Here is a 23,309-nt window from a genome sequence, read left to right as displayed (position 1 = left end):
CACCACCCAGGAGCCCCTAACTAGAAGCTTTGTATTTTGAACTCTCATATTTAGTTCTATGATCCATTTTTTCAAAATGTCTTTGTATGGTACAGGGTAGATATGAACTTTCACTTATTTCCATGCAGATAGCCAATTGATTCAGCTCCATTTATTGAAAAGACCACCACTTTCTACCTCTAATGGCAGGGACAACTTTTTAAATATATAAGTAAGGTAATTGTATGCATGTCTTTTTTTTTTTTTCCGGACTATATCTGGTCTTATGGATGTATATCTATTCTGGTATGAAATCAAACTGTTTTTATTATTATGGCTTTAAAGTAAATCTTGATATTCAGAACCGTAATTTCTCCAAAAATTCTTCTTTCCAATGTTGTCTTGGCTATTCTAAATCCTATGCATTTCTATGTTAATTTTAGAATTAGCATATCATTTTTTTTTAAATCTATCTGTTATATTCAGAGATTGTAGTCACTCTGTAGGTAGATTTGGGAGACTTTATATTCCAAGAATAGAGAATTCCAATTCAAGTACATTGTTAATTCTCTAGTTATTAAGGTTTTCTTTTATTTTGTCAGCAACACTTGAAGGCATGGTTTCCCAGCAAGCAGATTCTGAAATCAAGATTATTGTGCTGGAAGTTTACTAGGGAGTGCTCTTGGTATTACCACCTATGCAAGAGAGTTGAAGAAAGCAGGCCTGGACAGAAAGTTTTTCTAATTTTATTACATTTATTACTATTTTATTTTTGGATTCTCTTATAAATGGTATTGTTTTTTAAAATTTTTCATTGTTTACTGCTAACCTTCAGAAATATAATTAATGTTTAAACATTGAGATGTTTTAAGACTTTATCTAATAACCTTGATAAAATATATTTTTATAATTTACATTTTATCATTTGTATATATAGTATATATATACACAATTACATTAGCTACAGATAAAAATGTCTTATGTCTTCCTTTTTAATATTTTTTATATTTTTAATTTTTAATTTTTTTATATATTTTATATTTTTAAATTTATTTTTCTTGCCTTATTTTACTTCTAGGACCTCTAATAGACAGTAGAGGTTACTGAATAAAATTACTGATAAAGGCCATTCTGATCTTGTTCCGGAGCTCAAAAGAAGAAACATTCACTTTTTTACCAAAGGTAATTTATTAAGTTTAGAGTTTGTTGGTTGTTTTTTGTTTGGTTTGTTTTTTTCTCTTCTTTTAATATCAATGTTTATCAGATTAGGGACACCTTGTGTTTCCAGTTTTCTTAGAGATTAGCTGTTAAATTTCATCAAATGCTTTTCTACATCTATTAAAATAATAGATTTTTTTTCTCTCTCTTATTTTTTTTTCTAAAATGTAAATCAATTTGTATGGCTAGAATAAATTCCAGTTGGTCATGTCATCATCCTTTCTATATATTCCTAGATTTTATTTTCCCTGGTGTTCTATAAGGTTGGTATTTTCCTTGTTTATCCCTGGAAAAGCAGGGAAAGTTAGCTTCACTTTTCTATAAGTTCACCCAACACACTGTATTTACGGTCAACAGTATCGGGACTGTATCCAGATAACAAGGTATGACTTTGGGTTCCTTTCACTCAGCAAACGAGAAGAAAGAAAGAAGAAAGAAATGTACAGAGTTAGGAGACAGAGATTTAGTCTCATAGCATCTTTATTGCCTTTGTGTGACCCGCAAGATATATGCTCCCTAAAGTTGCCTGAATCACAGGATAATAGAGAAATACCTGCACTAACTATATTTTCCATCTGGTATTTCACTCAGTAGTGTGCTCTTAACCTCCACTGGATTAGCCAGCTTCTCGCATATAAACCTCATTCTGGAAGTACAGTCTGTATAGTAAACATATTGTGTATCTATATACCCACAAGACATCCTATCATTTACATCATTTCTCCTTCTTGTAAGCCTGAAAGAGAAAATAAAGAATTACAATTAGCAAGTCAAACATTTCAAAGACATCCACAGGAAAAAATGCTTTTCCAATATATCATTGCTTCTGGGTCTGTATTGTCTAAAATAAATTTTAATTATTATTGGGACTATCGAGAGTGTCCAAGCTACTTATATTTATCAACAAATATGCAGTAGCAAACACTACCTTACTTCAATCTGCCTTTTCCGCTTTTTTACATCTGGACTATTTGCTCTCCTTTACTCCCAGATGTATAACTTTCCTTCCCCAATAGTTAATATGATTTAGAATAATGCAGTTCTATTAAATTCTCCAGTCTGGCTTCTGTAGCAAATCTTTGACACTATCTCTTCAAATATTTTTTGTAATCACCCAAGCTTGGAATTAACCTAACATATGACACTTTCAGTTCAACATCATCTCCAAGTAACATTTCCTTCTAACCATTTTTCAAAGATTTTATTCTGACATTCTGAATAATTACCAGCCCCTAAAACAAGATTACTAAGCATGGACTAAGCATCAAAGACAAACTTATAAATTGAAAATATTATCTTTTGGGAAAAATGTAATATTAAATATTTGGGTCCATAAATAATGATCATTAATAAATAAATAACTTTATCAACTAAATTTTGAAAAGTGAGATTTCCTATTTGAAGTGGCATAATACAGATGTCATTGATCACAACACCGTTTGAGAAACAAATCCCAGAATAACATTAAGAATAAAAAACAAAAAGAAATACATATATACTAACATATTATACACTTACATAATGTATTATATATACATATATTATTATATATTTTTATTTTAGTATTATTTTTTAATAATTTGAAATATATACTGTGTTTTCTATTCCACTATAGATTACCTTCCCGTTAGCCATAATTACAAATAAAATCTGGAAATTCTACTTTTTCAAAACAAGATTCCATCTGTACTCTCCATGATGTGCCCACACTACTCTTACTTCTAGTCCCTTCACTCCAGATGAGATCTTTAAAATATGCCTCCTTTTGTCCTCCATTTGTATACATATTATCCCCTGTTCTGTCCCATCATTGTTAACTGAAAATACAAAGCTGCCTTGTCTTTTGGACCCATATTCTTACATTTACTATTTCTGTCTGAAGGAAAATGCAAACAAAACAAAACAATCAAAACTTGTATTTTCTTCTCGCCCACAGTGGAGAGTGTGCAGGAATCTCAGGGTTTAGATTTAGTGGTAGTTTTTTGCGGTATTAAACATTAAAGAAGCCTGATAGAAAAGAGTTATTTAAGGACACAATTTCAATTGAAGCCAGTTTTAATTGTAATCAATACTGCTCCCAGGGAAAACACTTTTATTCAAACCAACTGGAAAAATTCAGTAAGAATAAAGACTTACCAGTTGGAGGAGATAATTGTCTCATCCAGGTTCTGGTAATCTTGATATTCTCCATTAGATAATCCCAGCCAGTATTTACGTAATTTCTTGGATTTTATAAATTCCTACAAGAAATAGAGATGTTTAAAAAAATTGTCTCCCCCGCAAAATAACTATCTCCCATTTCTGTAAATTACTTCACAACATAATTTCTTACAAATTACTGTTTTAAGGTAACATTTCTGACATTACACTATTTTTGATACCATTAGAAAAAAATCAAAATGAAGTGCTCCTTATTGTAAGATTTCCTCCAACAGTGATTTATCAGATACTTTTTCACAAGTAAAACTATCTGCCAAACCATGCATTTCTTTAACTTAGGGGCAATGAAGGTCAGAAACTTCAAGATTCAAGTATCCAGCAGTAGTCAGTTCTGGAGCAAAAAAGGTGGTTAATCACTACATACACAAGTTAATAAAAAACGAAAAAGTAGGAGAAAAATGTAGCTAAGTCAGATGAGAAGTGGTTATAGAATAGAGATCCAGTCCAAAATTTTATAGCCAAAGTAAGTTGTTTTTCCCTCATATTCCGGACATTTTTTTGAGTAAATAACTAAGAATGGATCAGTTGACAATGATGAGAGGAGGAAGAAACTATGGTTTGATTTTCCCTGCAACTACAAAGGAGGAACCAGATTCTTACAGTAGAGAAGCTGACACTTTTATGAAAATGAATTTTTTCCTTAAATAATATGGGAATACTATTTGAGAGACCAGAAATGCAGAGGAATAAGTAAAATATAGAGATACCACTTAAATATTAGAAAAAAGAAAATAAATAAATACATATAAACATAAATAAATCTTCCAGAGAACTCATTTTCCTGGGACCCAGGGAGTCAGTATAATATGTCTGTTTGACGCTTGCCTTTGACATCCCATCTTAATTCTACCTTTTTATACATATTTTATCCAACCTATGTTTTTATTCTAGTATATGTTGGCTTTTTCTGTTAATTAAAAAAAGACAAAATGATAGAAATAAAGAATCTTCTCCTATCTAGATTTTATAGAATTGGTAGCCTTCAGGAATGATTTCCAGATCTCCTGCTTTTAGATAAATTCTCAGAAATTGTGTTCTGAGAGTTGGTCCTAAAGTTCCAGTTTGGAAATGCTCACAGACCTAAAGATTCTGGATACCCCACATCTACACATCTGCCCAGCCGCTGAGATTCCACTGAGGTTAAGCACCTAAGCTAACATTTTATTTTATTTATTTTTAAAGATTCTATTTATTTATTTGACAGACAGATCACAAGAAGGCAGAGAGGCAGGCAGAGAGAGAGGAAGGGAAGCAGGATCCCTGATGAGCAGAGAGCCCGATGCGGGGCTCGATCCCAGAACCCTGGGATCACGACCTGAGCCGAAGGCAGAGGCTTTAACCCACTGAGCCACCCAGGTGCCCCTAAGCTAACATTTTAGATGACACCTTGGCTAACCTACATGGTATGGTAAATGTACTAAGTCTCAGTCACCTCATACCCTAACTAAAACAAGCCCATGTCTGGATTAGTATAAATCTTCCCCAACATGCCTCATTCCTCTCTATTCTATGATGGGAAAAGTGACTTCCTTCTTCATAGGCAGAGATCCATGGGACCTTACCAACACACTTTTGTTCTTAATCGTCAGCAGGCTGGCATTTTGAGCAGAACAGAACATGACACTCTTTTGCCATGTTTCATAATGGTCACTTAGTATGTAACAGCTGTCCTCATGCCACATCCATGCCTTTGGACAAGGTTTACATTTGTGGTCTGGAAGAAAAACATAGTTTCTTTTGGTTTGTGTTGATAATCCTCATTATTCTTATTATTCCCGTTGTCCTCTATAATAAGTTAACCAAATTTACTTGTCTTTCTTCTTCTTACATGAAAGGTGAAGAAAATGCATCCTGTACTTCTGGTCCTTAGATACCACCACAATATGTCCAAAACATAATATGAACAACACATTCTGAATTAAATGTCCAATGTATTGCAGTGTGTTTTCTTACCTCAGGAGTCCTAAATAATGATTAATTAACTTATTTTTCTCTATTTTTTTCATTTTTTTATACTACTACATGGCAATAAAGGCTAATCACAAAAACATTGTTTGGTAAGAATCTACCCCCCAAACCTGCATCAACCTTGCCTTCTCCAACTACAGCGTTTCTGGCTGCCTGATGTTGAATATTTGGGAGAGTTCTCAAGAGCACAAAGAATATATTTTAGTTATAATAGCTATAGAAACTGTTAGAGATAATTCAAAAGCCAATTCTTCCTCATTTCATAGGCAAGGCCTAACTATTTCTTTTCTATGGACTCTCCTCAAACATTGAAATGTAGGATAAGTTCACCTATAAAGATGAGACCTATCTTCTCTTCTTATCTTTTAAAAAGGGTATAAAGAAGTGCCCTCTCCTCTCCTCCCTAACTTCTATTAACCTCAATGCCCAAAATAACAGTAGTAGATGTCAGATTAGAGAAACTTCTAGCTGCACAGAAATATCAGTGAGTCCTCTGTCAACTACATTTAAATCCTTTCTCCAAATAGTGGCATCCTGGGGGAAGGCTGCCAGCTATTGATGAATGATTCTCACGTAACTCCTAGGTTTTGTTCATTGTCTAATAAATAGCTTAAAGAGAAATATAATATTACCTGGTTCTCTTTTATACAGCTCATGACATAATTTGGTGGCTATTTCCTGCAGTGTGATCGACAGGTCCCTGATCATCTTGGAACTATTCTTGTTATGTATCAGTTGTAGAGAAACATTTCTCTGAAGTTCTTCTTTGAAAATTTGCATTTTATTCAATTTTCCTGTTTCTATCTTCAAAGTTGTGTAAACTCCAAATAAAAAAAATAAAAAAATTTAATTCCTCAACCCAACCATTATCTCTTTTCTGCTGAACTAGTATTACAAACATTAAAGGTCTTGGGAAGCAATCCCTTCACAGAAGAGAGGAAAACAAATTACCATGTTTAAGTATCCAGTTATCAATACCTTTTGGGTTATATAACCTATAATCATTCCAAAGCTTCAATTCAAGAATAAACTTTCTTATAAAATTCATGTAATTCTAGGTGTTTTCCCTTTCAGTCCAAACATGGGTAATACATACATATGCTTCCTAAGACTCCTAGTCCAACCAGCAGCAGAAGACATAGAAGAGTCAGAGCCAAGGCTCTCTGACGCCATCCATGGGAAGGAACAGGTGGTGCTGTGGAAAGCAAAATTAGCAGGCAGGCCTAGAAGTGGTATACATCTTAATTTCATTCATTCATTCATTCATTCATTCAGCCTTTATTTCTTTCCTAACATGTCTCTGGTAAAGGAATGTGTTTTGCTAGAAACTCAAGGACATTTTAAAAATGTCTTTTTAGGGGCGCCTGGGTGGCTCAGTGGGTTAAGCCTCTGCCTTCGGCTCGAGTCATGATCTCAGGGTCCTGGGATCGAGCCCTGCATCGGGCTCTCTGCTTGGCAGGGAGCCTGCTTCCCCCTCTCTCTGCCTGCCTCTCTGTCTACTTGTGATCTGTCTCTCTCTGTGAAATAAACAAACAAAAATCTTTAAAAAAAATGCCTTTTTAAAGAAGAGGTAAAAAACATTTTGTTAGCTGTTTTACATGCAAACTGGTTCTCACAGGAGAGGTTGTTAATTGGCTGAGTCAATTATTGAGCCAATTATTATTAATTGGCTGAGTCAAGACACAAAGAGGCAAAAATGGGCTTTGAAAAGAATTGAGAAAACCTATCAATCTGGATATGACATATCTTTTCTATACAAATTAGGGAAATGAGTAGCTGCAGTTAATAGGTCAATCAAAGTATCCCTTCCTTCAGTGGACAATTGTGAGTGCCAAAGGAAATCATTCCATTACTTATGTCCTTCCCCTTAAATCCTGAGAGTTTGGTTGTGGAACATAAATGATAGGTGTCTTTTGTAATGTTTTCATGTGTCCTGCCATCAGCCAGAAACTTAGGCCAGATCAGTATCATTTCCTCATCAGGATTTCTTCATATTTTTAGCAACAAATTTCTGTTGGCCTTTTTTTTTTGTTTTTTTTCCTAACACTAAACACTAAATCCCCAAAACAGATCATTTCCCTATTTAAAAAAAAAGAATTATAAACTTTATATTATAAATTAATCATTATTAATCAGTACCTGATTTAAATTATCATCATCTGTATATATGGATACTAGCTATTTAAAAGAATATAATTCAGGAATAATGTGATAACCAATTATATTCTGATCTGTGTCCTACATGTCTTAGCTGGTGATGTAATATTGTGAAATATGTAGAGAATTGAAAGTAAAATGTAAAACAACTTTTTAGACTTTGAACAATGGCTAATAGTGGAAGAACTATGTAGTCAAGATCTTATCTAAGGTTAGAAGTATGACTTCAAGTTCTATCTTCCTAAGAATTATGTTCTCATGTATTTAGACAAAAGTTATCTGTTCAGTACCTTCTATATCCTAGGCATTATTTTGGCTGCTCACAACACAATACACAAGTGAGCAAGATATATAAGTTCCTGCTCTCATAGAAAATACATTTTAATTGTGAGAGAAAAAAATGGATAGAAGACAGATAGAGATAAATAGTATCTATCTATAAGTAGATAGATGATAGATAGATGATACAGATCTTAAATTGTGCCATGGTACGCACAGATTCGAATCAGTTATATTATAGAGAACAAGTAATTCTGATCTTATAACCAATGCAAATGAGCCTGCAAAACCAGTGGGAAGAACATTATAAGCAGCAAGATTGTCTAGTTCAAAGGACTTCATTTGAAAAATATCTTTACCTGTTTGAAAAACAGAAAAAATTCAGTGGCTAAGAACCGTGGCCAAGGTGAGAAATGATGTTTGAGGAGGTCAAAAAGAAGACAGGAGACAGATTATTTACAGGCTTTATTAAGCCAGAGTGAGGGGATTGGAGTTCTTTGAGAAACCACCGGGTTTAATGAAGACAGGATAATAATTGAGATATTTTTGTTTTTTGGTTTTTTGGTTTGTTTTGGAAAGATCACTATTACTGCGTATGGACAATGCATTAATTGTAGGGCTGCAATGTTGGAAGTAGGAAGAATAGCAAGAAAACTATTGTAGTATGCCATGCAAGAGAGAACAGTAGTTTGCTTTACTAGGACTAGAGAATACAAGGAAGTTAGAATATATAGTACAAATTTATGAAATATTTATGAGAGATCTTTTACTTGATAGATGTGGAGGATTTAAATATATACACTTGTAGGCATTATAGCATAGTGATTAAACAAAAGAAGAAGAAGAAGGCACACCATGCCAGGCTAGTATGCCTGGGCTTGAATGCTGGATCTGCTTATCACATGAGACTTTGGGCAAGTCACTTGACCTCTCTGTGTCTTAGTTTTTGCATTGGTTAAAAAAGAAAACCATAAAACATCAGAGAGTAAGTGAATTAATATTGGTAATACAATTAGAACAGTGCTGGCATATAGCAAACTCTTGGTGATTGTATTAAATATGTATCTATTTTTATATTTAATGAGATGAGGATGATTGGGGAAAGGAAACAGTTTTAGAGGAAAAATTTTTAAAAAATACAAAACTTTCAGGTACAGTGTGGTTTTGAATGTTATAGCTTCCAATATTTCTTTACCTCTTTTCTTCCTTTAGTCCCCTAGGTGTCTTTTCATTTAACTTAACCTAAAAAAAAAAAAAAGAAAAAAAGAAAGAAAGAAAGAAAGAAAGAAAGAAAAGAAAGAGAAATTTGGAAGTAATATGTGCTTGACTTGGTAGAATACTAAATGACATTTTTAAAAGTTCTCTTTGTCTCTCTGTCTCTGTTTCAGATACACATACACACACACTTCATTTCTTTCTTTCTTTCTTTCTTTCTTTCTTTACATTTCTCCTTCCTTCCTTCCTCCCTCCTGCCCTCTCACTCTCTCCCTCTCCCTTTCTCTCTCTCTCCTAATTTTTCTTCCCTATATCTAGGCTCAACATATGGGAATTATGGTGTGTGTATGTATCTAAGTATTTTGTAGCCTCCAATAAACATTATTTTTTTCCTTTTCTAAATAACGAGAAACAGTAATCCCATCATATGACTGCAAGAATCATTTTAAAATAAAGTATCAGACTATTAAGTTCTCCTCGACAGTTCAACCAAAGCAGTCACTTCTTAAATACCATATTTAAGATGAGTAAATTTAGTTCAAAATATATCTCATACCTAAGGAAACTAAATTAATTAAAGATTTATTAAAAAGAGCTGTATCCCCATTCAACCATAATATTCTCTAAGCTATTATTTTCTAATCATTCAAACAGTGAATAGACCTAACAGAAAGCTAAAGAGATGTGATATAACATGATTTTATGAATTTATTTATGAAGGAATAATATGTCTAAAAGTATAGTAAAATTTTCATTCACAAAATTTCCATTTATAGGACTGAATATTATTATCTCACTCTTTATCTCTAGTGATAGTTTAATATGAAAATAAAATTCCTGCTGTTTAGTTTTAAGTTCATATTCTTCCACTTAGTCATATGTGCCTACAGAGGTTAGTATCTTTCTCTCTGCTTAGAATCTTTCTCTGAAGAAAATTTGATTTGTTTGATAGTAATGCTCAAATTGGTCAAATTGAGCAGCTTAAAAGAACTTTAATTCCTTCTAATACCCATTTCTGAAAAATATTCTCAAACTTATTTATTACTGTCATTCTTTTTGATATCCTTTTATTTTTATTTGTGGTACCCAGAACTGAAAATATGATCAATTTTAAAAATTAAAGACATACCTACTAGACTAAATGTATAAACAAAAAATGATTACTGAAATCCTGACCAATTAAAAAAATTATTGGTATATTTCTCATCTTCATCTATTTTTAATTTAAACCTCACAAAATAATCATTAAATATGTTGGTCTTTTCCAAAATGGCACAGGCAGCATACACTGAATTATGGCTGTAATCTCATAATAAAACGGGCCTTCTTATCTCCACTTTCTAGGTGAGAGCTCAGAGACTTCAAAAGGTCAAATGATCTACTTAAATGTCCTGTACACATCTGATGGACTCCAAACCCTCTCCTCTGTCAGGTCAATAGAGAGTCTTTTCCAATCCACACTCATGTATGTAACACTCAAGCACAGCATGTACTCACTGAAGTCATTGTTGCTCTCCTGCAAAATGCAGATGCCTATTTCTACCTCATAAGGCAGGAAGGATAGTATTTGTCACATAGCAGGAAAGATATCCTGTTTTACTATTAGATACATTAGCTGGGAGTGGCTAGCACTTTCTTATGAAAAAAGAACTTACAAAATCATGATTTTCCTGGACAACATGTACTCCTTGTTTTATGGGGGAAAAATATTACATAATCCAGTAAAATCAAACTATCATCCCAACCTAATTATCTTGACTGTGATATTAAAACAGAAACATTGTAAAAGATCAAGTGTTCAACGCACCACCAACACTTTAAAAAAAAAAATTTTTTTTGGTAAAAATGGGAGACTCAACCTACAACACATCCAAAGTTCAAAATCTTACCTTTTATCCCAACTCTGTCAAACTCATGGATATTTTCCTTTCTGCTGGAGTCCTGAAATTTTAGATCTGCATAAGTAATTTCTTCAGACATTGATGGCTATGAAAAGAAAGACCAACAAACTATTAAAAAAAAAAATAAGATGAAGGTAAACTAACAGAGTTGAATTTAAACAGGAATTGTAATTTTACACATCTGTTTACAAACCAAAGCTTCAATGTGTAAGCTTTAACTTCTCTTTTCAGTGTCCCAATCCTGTCTGTATACAGAGGAGCTGCAGCCTATCAGGGCCTCAGATAAGTACAGATATAGCTGCAAGACTGAAAGTCTTTCTTCCTCTTATTTCTCTTCCTTTTTTCTCATTTCTCTATAACTCCCAATAAGAGGAAGTTTTAAAAATCGTTTTGATTAGTGCCAGGCAAGGGGACACAGATCCCTAGCAACACATGTGCAGATAAAACATAGAATTTGTTGGAGAATCACTGTCAAGCAGAGAAAGACGAGAAGGACACCATCCCCACACACTCACTTTTCCACAATAGTGGTCTGGCACAGATGTTCTGTATGTGTCATGGCAAAGGTCCTGATAGAGTGGATTTGCCTTTGCTGGGAGACTGTATGTACGCAAAGCACTCCTAGAAGGAGGCAGAGGATAAGGCCCAATCTGTAACTCTGTTAGTTAGGGGTAAGTTAACCTAAGAGGAGTTAGGGAACATCTAGTTTCTTTAGCAGCAAGAAATACAGTAAGGGGTCTGGGGCCCAGAAACCACACCAGGAAGTATGCGCACTGATGGCCTAGGTGGTTATACCAAAGGCCCTAGAAATTGCTTTGTTGTCCAGGAAAGCTGAAATAAGTCTTGCTGTCTCTCTTTAGACTGCCTCAATCTTTTTGAGCCAGCTCCCAACTAAAGTATACCAAAAGGGCCGTGCAAGAGAGGATTTTACAAAGTCCACTCGGCATTCTCAGGAGGCCAGGATCTGTGCATTTACAGATCAAAGGTACAAAGTGAAGATGGGTGCTTGGGAATCATTGTTTTTGAGTAAGTTCCTTCCTAATTCTTATTAGTAAATCTTATATATCTAGTCACATAATTGAAGAGTTGAAAGACTGCGGTGACAGTGGCATACTCAAGTTCAAAAAAGAGACCCACAGTCAGAATCAAGAGAAAAAACAAGTATATACATTAAAAGGGGAGTTTGAAAAGAATAAAATAAAGGGACAATTCATACGATGTGGATAGGCTCAAAGGAATATATATACTCAAAGATACAGATGTAGTGAAAAGAAGGGGCACATGACCCCAATGTTCATAGCAGCAATGTCCACAATAACCAAACTGTAGAAGGAGCCAAGATGACCTTCAACAATGAATGGATAAAGAAGATGTGGTCCATATATACACTAGCATATTTCTCAGCCATCAGAAAGGATGAATACTCACCATTGGCATCAACATGACTGGAACTGGAGGGGTTTATGCTGAGTGAAACAAGTCAAGCAGAGAAAGACAATTACCATATGGTTTCACTCATATGTGGAACATAAGAAATAGTGTGGAGGACCACAGGGGAAGGGAGGGAAAACTGAATGGGATGAAACTGGAGAGGGAGACTAACCATGAGAGACTCTGGACTCTGGGAAACAAACTGAAGGTTACAGAAGGGAGGGGGTGAGGGGATGGGGTAACCAGATGATGGGTATTAAGAACAACACGTGTGGTGATGAGCTCTGGGTGTTACGTGTAGCTAATGAATCATTGAACACTGCACACCAACTTAGTTTAGCCAACAAGCAGCAAAATTCATTACATGAGTTCTCCTGTATAATACGCAAAATAGCTACTTCTGCTAGGGTCTCGTCAATCCAGTCCAATCTGAATTATTTTCCATTTAACAAAACGGGAAAAAGGATCTCGCAAAAAGGATTGTATTTTCACTATATCCATTGACTATTTCTTAGATATTAGTGGAACTTACCAGTAAGTGAGTAGTTTATCTGGCACAACATTTGCTAGAGAATAGCAACATGAATGCAGAAACAATAACAGTTCCTTAGCTTTCATTCCTTAGAAGTATTTGAAGCCAATGGCTATTCCTTCCTTTTTTTTTTTTTTAAGATTTTTATTTATTTATTTGAGAGAGAGAGAGAGAGAGAGAGAATGAGCAGTAGGGTGGGACAGAGAGAGAGAACAAGACTCCCTCTGAGCAAGGGAGTCTGATGCGGGGCTCCATCCCAGGACCCTGGGATCATGTTCTGAGCCGAACGCAGATGCTTAACCAACTGAGCCACCCAAGCGCCCCTATGCCTTCCTTTGTAAACACTTTTATTTCTCAGATTTCATCTTTGTCTCACTTAATCCTCAATTAAACTATTCTTAATTTCAGTTATTATTTATTTCAGTTCCAGAGTTTTCATTTGACTCTTGACTTGCTTCCATGTTGCTGAAATTCTTTATACTTTTTTTCTCTTTACTTGAACACACTAACCACTTTTGTTTTAAATTTCCTATCCAATACAATGAGTATCTGAAAGCATTTGTGGCTCAGTTTTTTTTTTTTGTTTTGTTTTAATTTGGCTTGTCAGTTGTTGTTTTGCCATTTAGTCTTTTTTTTTTTTTTTTAGGATGCCTCATTATTTTTGATCAAATGCCAGACATTGTATGTCAAAACAGTTGAGATTACGAATGATATCTTTAAAATGATTTTTGTTTGTTTTCCTGGCAGGCAGGTATAATAAAAGCAGTTAAGTCTCAATCAGTTGTAGTCTTTCAAGTTTCATCTTTTTTTTTTTTTTTTAATAAATTTTGTTCAAGCTTTATACCAATCTTTTTGTAGGAGGCTTCATGTGATACTGGCCACAGTTCTATGGCCAGAACTGGAGATCTCCCAGCTGTTCAGCATAAAAAACCTACTGAGCATATGTAAAAGAGCTGATGGCCAAGCAGTACATCTACACTGGTTTTTCTGAAACAACAAATATGAGGAACAGTATCATAGATGCAGAAGCAATAGCGGTTGTTGAATTTCCCTCTCAGCTGTCCCACTATAGGGTAATGCACAGGAATCGAGCAGCTCTGAGTGTCAGACTCTAGGTAAGAGATTCTTTTTTTTTTTTTTTTTTAAGATTTATTTATTTATTTGAGAGAGAGACAGAGAGAGCATGCACAGGGGAGGGGTGGAGGGAGAGGGAGAGAATCTCAAGCAGATTCCTTCCTGAGCATGGAGCCAGACCTGGGACTCAAGGCCAGGTCCAGGTGGGCTCCAGGCAGGGCTCAGTCCCAGGACCCCCAAGATCATGACCTGAATAGAAGCCATATGTTTAACCGACTGAGCCACCCAGGCTTCCCTCCAGGTAGGACATTCTGATGCTGCTCGGGGGTATTTTATGTGCATGGCTGGGGAATGAGAAGCTTCTTTGTTGGCATTATAAAGTGCTATATTCTAAGCATTTTGGTCATGATGTTGTAACACAGGGGAATCTTACTTCACCCCTATGCTGCTGCCTCAGTATTTTCACCACAGAAACCACCAGCCCGCTCCTTACATCTGTAACCATAAAATGTGTCAGAACCTGTCATGTGAGTCCTCACTTGGGCATGTTATCCAAGTTGACTATCCTAAGTGTTCAGCCATAGCTAGTTACATTGGAGACTTGCAGGGGCTAAACCTCTAGCAAATCCATATTGGATGAGTTCATCCTCTCCTCTCGTTCTAGTCTTGACTCTAAACTGTGGCTGACAGATTTTCCACAGCAGCTGAGCGAACACTTGAACCTGCAAAGGCTGTGAGGTTGGATCACTAGAACAACCACCACTGGAGAGATAGACTCAGTTTCACTTATCATGTACAAAATGGGGAAAATATGTCACTTCTGCTGTTATTAATCCGCAAATTCATAACTTCTCTGAAACTCCTCGGAGATCTGAGGTCATGTGGCAGCTGACTAAGCTAACATCTAAGGAAAGAGACAGAGCTTGCTTACTTGGGATAAATATGCAACTCATATAAACTATTATAAAGAAGTAGGGTAAAGCTTTTAACAAGTTGCTAAAGGTAGATTGTGGGTTTATATGACAGCATAGGACCCCTGATTGCTGCAGACACAGCAATCACATGCTCCTGCAGACACATTATAGACGTCACTGGATCCTGAAAGTTTGAAAGTGATGAAGGATTGGGGGAGATGAACAGAAGTCACTGTGCAGAGGACATGAAGTCCCTTATGTTCTTAGACATAAGGAGAAAAAGTCTCCCTCTCAGGCCACTGGTGGACTCATTACAGCTGGAAATGAAACAGACATGTTTCTATACTCCTGGTGGGAAGACTGGAAAGCATACTGAAAAAGTGTAAATACTTTCACACTGGTTGCCAGACGTGATCTGCTAAAGGAAACTGATTATTCACAGTGGCGGCTTGCTTGACACACATCCTGTCTCACTTCATGAACGTTTCTTTGCTGTTTCTTTCACCTTCCAAATAAACAGCCTGCACTAGATTCTTCAGGTCTCATGTTGTCTTTTTCCATTTTCCCTTTCTTTAGCCCTGTCTGCCCTTGAAAGAGCAGCAATCTATCTTTCCTTTGTTGCACATTCCTCTCCTAGTCTCAGCCTCTCCGCTGTATGGCTACCTAAGGGTTCCCAGACAGGCGTAAGCAGGGATCAAGCAAAAGCCCAAACCAAGCCCTGGAGCACTTACCGATTTAAAAGATAAGAAAACGTGTTCTGACCTAAGTAGGGTTTTCAGATAAAATGCAAGATCTCTAGCTAAATATAAATTTGGATTGAAAATGGTTTCTTTTCGGGGTAAGTTTGCCTCAGGCAATGTTTTTATTTGTTGTCTTTGCAATTTTCGTTGTTGATCTGAAATTCAAATTTGACTGGGTATTCTATATTTTAATTTGCTAAATCTGGTCACCCTACAAGCCCAAGGAGTGGATTGACTAGAAAAATGGAGACAAATACGTATAGGTAGCAAAAGTTCTTTCAGTGAGAAGGAAGGTTTATCCTGACCACCCACTCAGAAGTTTGTTCTCACCAGCCCTCTGCACACATATCAGTTGACCTACCCACTCATTCCTCAGTCCCATGTGTTTTCATCAGATTTAATCAAGTATTTGGGTGCCCAACTAATATTTTTCAAATGACTGAAAGGCCTCAGGGAAGTCATTGTGTTTATGGAATGGCTTCCTGGTACTTTAGACTCTGGCCGTCATAAGTCACAGAAAGCTGACTGAATGAAGCAGATGCATAGCCACCGAGGTATCTGCCAAGTCAGTTTGCTAGGAAAAGAAACTTCATAGCACAAACCTCTAAATCCAGGTTGCCACAACAAGTGGAATAAAATAGTACGAAACTGAAGTATATGTACTTATGTACCAGAATGCTTTATCCAGTAGTAAACATCTCCACCATGATTTATTTCTCAAGACAACTGGAGATCTGTTGGGGAACAAGCCCTCTGTAAGCTCAGTGCAGTGGTTGCTGGAGGTGAGAATGGCCAAGGAAATGTTGCCAGGCAACAAACTCAAGCCCAGACCCTGTCTAGATCAGTACTCTCTAGACACTGGTCAGGTTTGTTGCCTGGCAACATTCTCTTTACCAATCTCACTCCAGCACCTGCTGCACCACCATATTCTTGGTTACTACACTTCAAAGGAATTGGATTCCAAATATCACGAAATAGTATACTAATAATAAAATTGTTTTATATATTCTATTTGACATCAAAAACATTTAAATTCTCATCCTGAAGTAACTCATCTCAAAATCAAATACTAGAAACATGAGCAAAATGAGGAAAAAGGTTTAAAATATACAGTACATCCTGAAAAAAACCTGAAAACACTTCCTTGAAGAAGAGTTAATGAAATAAATAAAAGAAAAACTCAGCCATGAGATTCCTGGAAAACTATTTATTTAAAAAGCAACTTGTATGGCTGGGATACTTCTTAAGGTTCTGTGTCCCTTCCTTCCCACCTAACAAGAACTGATCCCCATTTATGATCAAGGAAGAACTATTAACCCTCAACCTTCAGTCATGTTTATGAAAATGCAAAGAACCCATAGGCAGGGATCAGAGGATGGGGAAACAGGTGGATCTGGTGTTTTGTAAGGACTGTAGCCCTGTAGGTACACACAGAACTTAACTTTCTTTCTTTTTTTTTTTTAATTTATTTATTTGACAGACAGAGATCACAAGTAGGCAGAGAGGCAGGCGGAGAGAGAGAGGGGGGAAGCAGGCTCCCCGCTGAGCAGAGAGCCCAATGAGGAACTCGATCCCAGGACCCTGAGATCACGACCTGAGCTGAAGGCAGAGGCTTAATCCACTGAGCCACCCAGGCACCCAGCACTTAACTTTCTTATTTCATTCCATTAAACTTTCTGAGACTTTTAATTCTCCACACCTGGATAGTTTGGGGATCAGTCTCATAACTTTTGTGGTTCTTTTCAGTAATAGGAATAGTCTCATTTCAGAAATTATTATGTCCAGCATAATCTCAAAACTCCAAACTCTTCTATTAAAACGTAAAACTCAATTTGAAACCACTGCCTCCTCCATCCTGGACCATTCCAGACCTGGTAGCTACAGAAAATGGGATGTACTGTTTTTTTCTGACCCCACATGGGGGAAAGAAAACTGAAGAAAAAGAAGCACAGTTGTGTGCTACTGATGGCTTCCTTAATGAGTGACTTTGTGGTTTGGTCTCTTTGTTATTGTTGTTTTTAGAAATCACCTTATTTAACTGCTTCTTACTTCCCATCAGAGATATTTCTCTTGAGTTGGAAGATACTTCTTTTATTCCTCATTTGTGTGGGTTCTATAGATTCTCACTTATTAGGGCTTCATTGCCTAGAGTTCTTGTGGATACTATTCTTTAAAAAAATGTGGCTAAATATACATAATATAAAATTTCTTGTCATAACTATTTTGGAAGTGTACAGTTTAGTAGTGTTAAGTACATTCACATTGTTGTGTAACTAGTTTCTAGAACTCTTCCCAAGTTGCAAAACTGAAACTTAATGCTCTTTAAACCACAGCTCCTCTTACCCCAGTCCCTGGTAAATATCACCTGGCAAATATCATTCTACTTTTGTCTCTATGAATTTGACTAGTCAGGACCCTCATGTAAGTGGAGTCATATAGTGTTGTTTTTGTTTTGTTTTGTTTTGTTTTTTTTGTGACTGGCTTATTTCACTTAGCATTATGTCATCAAGATTCATCCATATCATCAGAATTTTCTGCCTTTTTAAAACTGAGGAATATTCAATTGTAGGTGTAGGTCACATTTTCTTCATTCATCCATCAATGGATCCTTGGGAAGCTTTCACCTCTAGGCTATTGTGAATAGTGTTGTTAATGAACATGAGGTTTATAAGTATCTCTTCAAAATCCTGCATTGGATTCTATGAGAGTATATACCCAGAAATAGAATTACGATCATACAACAATTCAATGTTCAATTTTTTGAGGAGCCACCGTAGTGTTTTCCACAGCAGCTGCACCATTTTACATTCCCACAAATCCTTAGTATAATGTCTACATTGTAGCAACGAATCCTCAATGTACCCTAATCATCAGATTGAGAAGACACAAATAAGCATGGGTAAGAAATACATACACACACACAGACACACACACACACTACATCATGGGAGCTCTACTTCCATTATCTCACCTAAACCCAATTACCTCTTAAAGATCTCATCTTCTCGGGGCGCCTGAGGGGCTCAGTGGGTTAAAGCCCTGCCTTCGGCTCAGGTCATGATCTCAGGGTCCTGGGATCGAGCCCCGCATGGGGCTCTCTGCTCGGTGGGGAGCCTGCTTCTCCTTCTCTCTCTGCCTGCCTCTCTGCCTACTTGTGATCTCTGTTTGTCAAATAAATAAATAAAATCTTAAAAAAAAACTCATCTTCTCATACCATCACATTGGGCATTTCAACATATGAATTTTGTAAGGACACAGACAGCCCATAATATATGTGTATATGATGTATGTTTATGTATATGTGTGTATGTATTTTTAATTTCATATGTACTTTTGCAAAAGAATATATATATTTGTTGGGGTGATTGCGCATTATTTCTTATGGTATGATGGCACAAATTTCATTTGCCCTGATTTAATTAATTAATTAAATGACACCATGCTCCAGCTATATGTCTCAAATTTTAGTTTTATAGTATACTTATGCATATTTATAATATATTTACAGTATTATTTAATTGTATAAAGTACAAACTTCTCTGCTAGATTTTCTGCCTACAAGTCACTATGTATAAAACAGATACATATTATGATCAATGACCAGTCATGTCATCTACTTGTAAGTCTGTCAATGATTGATTCATGTGCATCTGTCTTTAGTTAGCACGTAGACAATTAAGTGTAACGTTACATTACCTCTTCACCTCACAGTGATAAATTCACATGATATTTTACAAAAATAAGTAATCAAAAGAGGGAACTGGTCAATAATGATTAAATGCAGCAAAGAAACAAAAAGTGGTAATGCTGAAAGTCAAAGTAAATAGGAAATGGGCAAATAGAGGAGCCCCTGGATGGCTCAGATGGTTAAGTATCTGCCTTCTGCTTAGGTCATGATCTCAGGGACCTGTGATGGAGCCCCACATTGGGCTTCTAGCTCAGCAGGGAGTCTGCTTCTGCCCCTACTTCTACTTCTCTCTCTGCCTCTCTCCCTGCTCATGCTGTCTCTGTCTTTGTGTGTGTCTCTCTCTCAGATGAATAAATAAAATCTTTAAAAGACAGAGAGAAAATAGACAAGTAGAAAGAAATAGCTGATCATGAATATATTGATATTTCCTCTTTTGGAGAAACTCTAGATATGCAGCCAGAGGAATTTTGAAGGCAATCATCAACAAAAATAAGGGATAGGGTTGTGATGAAAAGGATGGAGATGTCCCAGAGAAGTTATATCCACGAATAATTTTTACATAAAAGGGATTCTGAGATATTTCATGACATTCCAAATGCAAAATAAATAAGTAAATAAATAAATAAAATGTTGAAAGCCCATTCAAACTTAGAAGTATGAAAGTTTAGGAAAGCTTTTATGCTTTCTTTATACTCTCTTCTTTCTTTATACTATTCTTTATACTAGCTCCATATTTCAGGTTACACAGCAAGGTGTCCACAATAAAGAGTATGGGCCTCTCGGTGCTCAGCTTTGAGGAGTTGGCAGGTGGGAGGTAAGGAACCAATCAGAGACTGAATTCTCGGAGTTCTCTCTGTGGTTCAGCCAATCCTAGGCTGCTGAGCCCACACGCCTGGAACGAGGGTAGCCGTTAGTGCTGCCTGGAAGCAATTACCGTTCCAGCCTCATTACAGAAGAGCCTTGTCTATGAGCTTTGGAGATGGAGAGCGAAAGGATTGAGAATAGGGATGGGATGGAGGTTGTCGAGCAGAAGGTCAAGAGACCAGGTAAGGCGGGGCCACAGAGATTGTCCTTGGGTGCAGAAACAGACTCCCGTGATTATCTTAGCATCCTTTCTTGATCCCAATTTGCATACTCAGCACTTTTGTTTTTAATTGTCCATAATCTGCCCTTAAATAAAAGCGGTATCCCTCAATAAAACAAAGACTACAAAGAAATGGTGGGTCCACCCCTCTCCACCAGATGTTTCCCCCTCAGAAGAGGCAGCAATAAAAAAGTCCCAGGATGAAGTTTGGTTTTCTATTCTGGACCCAAGGCAAGAAAACTGAGTAGGTAAAACAGTTGTCAGAAATGGCACTAAAAAGTAGAGCCAAAAACTTTTGAACTCTGAGTACCCTTTCTCATGTTCCCAATATTAATTGCTGTGTTGTGAAGAGTAGCACCTATAGAAGATAGAGAAAAAGGTAAATCTTACTTGAGTTTTCTGTTTGCTTGTTGTTTGTTTTTTTTCTATAGAATATAAACAATGACATGCATCTTCCTTAGGTGTAGTAACGAAGAAAATGCTAGTCATGTCAAGTATGCTATGTGGAGGCATCGCTTTTCTTCTTTGGGCAATGTTAGGATTTCCTAGAAAATGTGAGTAACCAATTTCTGCTAAAAATACGTTAATTGTATTATCATTACTTTAGTCTCATACCAATGACTAGCCTGTTCTTCCCTAACATTGAATAATTAGAATCAGAGAGCATTCTCCCAGCCAGAGCTCCTAATTGTTTTTTAAAGCTTGTCACTTGCTTTGCTTTCTAGAAAGATTAATCTTTTTTTCAAAGTTTATTTATTAAAGTAATTTCTACACCCAATGTGGGCCTCAAACTCAAAACCTTGAGATTAAGAGTCGTATGCTTTACCAACTGAGCCAGCCAGGTGCCCCCTAGAAAGATTATTCTTTTAATATCTATTGAACTTTGGGCATAGTACTAGATGATGATGCTACCAAAATGAAAAAAAAAAAAAGGGGGGGTATTTTGGCCTGAAAGGAATTAATCTTTGATGGAAGAAACAAGCACATAAGCAAATAGTAACAATAAAATAATTGCTAAATAGAAGTATGTTCAATTTGAAGAGGAAGAGGAGATTATAAGTCTGCTTTTGGTAGTCAAGCAAAACTTTGTGAAGGGAAAGGTGTTTGTACTGAACCTTAAGTTCAAGTAGGCATTTATGAGAGAGTGCCTTAGATGAAAGAAAGAACGAGAGTGTCAGAGAATTATGCCAGGAGTAAATGTGATAGAGTTCAGAAGAAGTGGGGTGGGGACTAGCAATTGTATTACCATTCCCTAGTGCAGTAACTCTGTTACTCCCATAGATGATTACGTTATACTTTTCCCCTTCTCTTCAGAATTTTTCAGTCTCAAGTCTATATTTGCTTTCAATTTTACCTCATAAATTATAACAATTACTAAAAAACTTCCAAATACTTTCGTGACCACCCCTACTTTCTTACCTCTATCTCTACCTGTAATATACTCTGTCTAGAATCCTGGTACTGTAGATAGAGTTTTCATGTTCTACTCCAGTTTCTATAGCCTCTCACCTGATCAATTATGTGACTATAATAATATTTCTCTCTCTCTCCTACATTATAGTTTTTCCATAGTCAGCTGAAACATCCCCGTCAGCAGTACATTATGGTAATATCTCTCTTCCCTTAAAAAAAAATTGATTAGCCTTCACACTTTCTTCACTATCAATTTCTTTCTTTTTTCTTCCGTTACAGCAACCTCCTTGAAAAAAAAATTATTTTTGCTAAATTTTTCTAATTTCTATCTTCCTATTTTCTGTCAATCTACTCTGATCAGGCTCCACTTCCTTTTTCTTCTACAGAATTTGTCTTTCAAGTTCATTGGCAACTTCTGTGTTGCTAAATTTAGTCCTTTCTCAGTTTTCATTTTACTTGACCTCTTTGCAGTATTCAGCCATCTCTCTTCCTGGAAATAATTTCTTCATTTGGCTTCCAAGATACCATTCTCCCATGGTTTGCTTTCTACCTAACTTGTTGGTTCTTCCAGATTTCCTTTGCTTATTCTTTTTCTCCCTGATGTCTTAACTTTGGGGTGCCCTGGGGCTCAGTCCCTGGGCAGGTCCCTTCTTTACCTATCCTTGCACCCTTGGCAATCTGAACCTTACTTACAACTTTGTCACACTTACAATGAACTCCAAATACATGTCTCCAATCTGTGTCTCTTAACTGAATTCCAAATTTGTAATCCATCTAGTGGACTGTCTAATAAATTTCTCAAGCATAACGTTGTCCAAGCTGAAATCTTATTCTGGCTTTCTCTCATAACCGCTTCTTATCTGTAGTCTATCTTATTTCAGGACACAGCAACTTTGTCTTTCCAATTTTTAAACCAACCTTATAGTCATATTTGACACTTTTTCCTGCCTCATACCCCTACTCCCCACATAATCAGCAAATTATTCCTGGTCTTTCAAAATATAAATAGAATCTGTGTACTTTTCACCACTTCTACTGTTACCACCCTCTACCTAGCCAACATCCTCTTTTCTAAATGTTCTTCCTTCTTCCACCCTTTACCTCTTAGGGCAAGGTTGTCCAGTGAAAAAAATGAGCCACAAATATCATTTATATTTTAGATGGTACACTGAAAAACTAAAAACAGCATCAACAACAACAACAACAACAAAAAAAAACAATGAAAATAGTTTTCATTGTATTTTTTGTTTAACCCAGTGTGAAAAAGAAAACAAAATGGAGTCATTTATGTCAAAGTGTTTTAAAATGTATCCAGGAGGCCATTAAAGAGGTAAGCCTTATGCGTATCCTCCTGAACTATTGAACCAGACCAAACCCCAAATATTCCAAGGGTTCTGCAAGACCTCCTGGAATTTGCTACACTAATGATGGACTTTTGCTCACTGAAAGCCTTAGCCACCAATTATGCTTACCCAAGATTAGTTTTCTGCTATCAG

At 36.2% G+C, this 23,309-nt stretch overlaps 1 protein-coding gene across 2 annotated transcripts; it reads right to left on the bottom strand.

Moving 5' to 3' along the window:
* Positions 1 to 1,662: 1,662 nt before the first annotated feature.
* Positions 1,663 to 11,148, bottom strand: CLEC12A (C-type lectin domain family 12 member A). 2 transcript variants are annotated; one of them, XM_080810901.1, is made up of 6 exons: positions 10,926 to 11,148; positions 6,482 to 6,580; positions 6,018 to 6,206; positions 4,980 to 5,131; positions 3,334 to 3,437; positions 1,663 to 1,933 (listed from the first exon to the last, which is right to left on the bottom strand). In XM_080810901.1, exons 1-6 carry the CDS (start codon positions 11,014 to 11,016, stop codon positions 1,756 to 1,758), a joined length of 813 nt encoding a protein of 270 aa, XP_080667027.1. In that variant the 5' UTR covers positions 11,017 to 11,148; the 3' UTR covers positions 1,663 to 1,755. The 2 variants fall into 2 exon arrangements, with proteins under 2 accessions (XP_080667027.1, XP_080667028.1); XM_080810902.1 differs by lacking the exon at positions 6,482 to 6,580 and having other exon boundaries at positions 10,926 to 11,146.
* Positions 11,149 to 23,309: the final 12,161 nt, after the last annotated feature.

This window comes from Martes martes, assembly GCF_963455335.1.
Source record: "Martes martes genome assembly, chromosome: 8".
Lineage (NCBI taxonomy): Eukaryota > Metazoa > Chordata > Mammalia > Carnivora > Mustelidae > Martes > Martes martes.
Note: the sequence above shows the minus strand (reverse complement) of the source record. Positions and strands in the feature narration are given on the sequence as shown.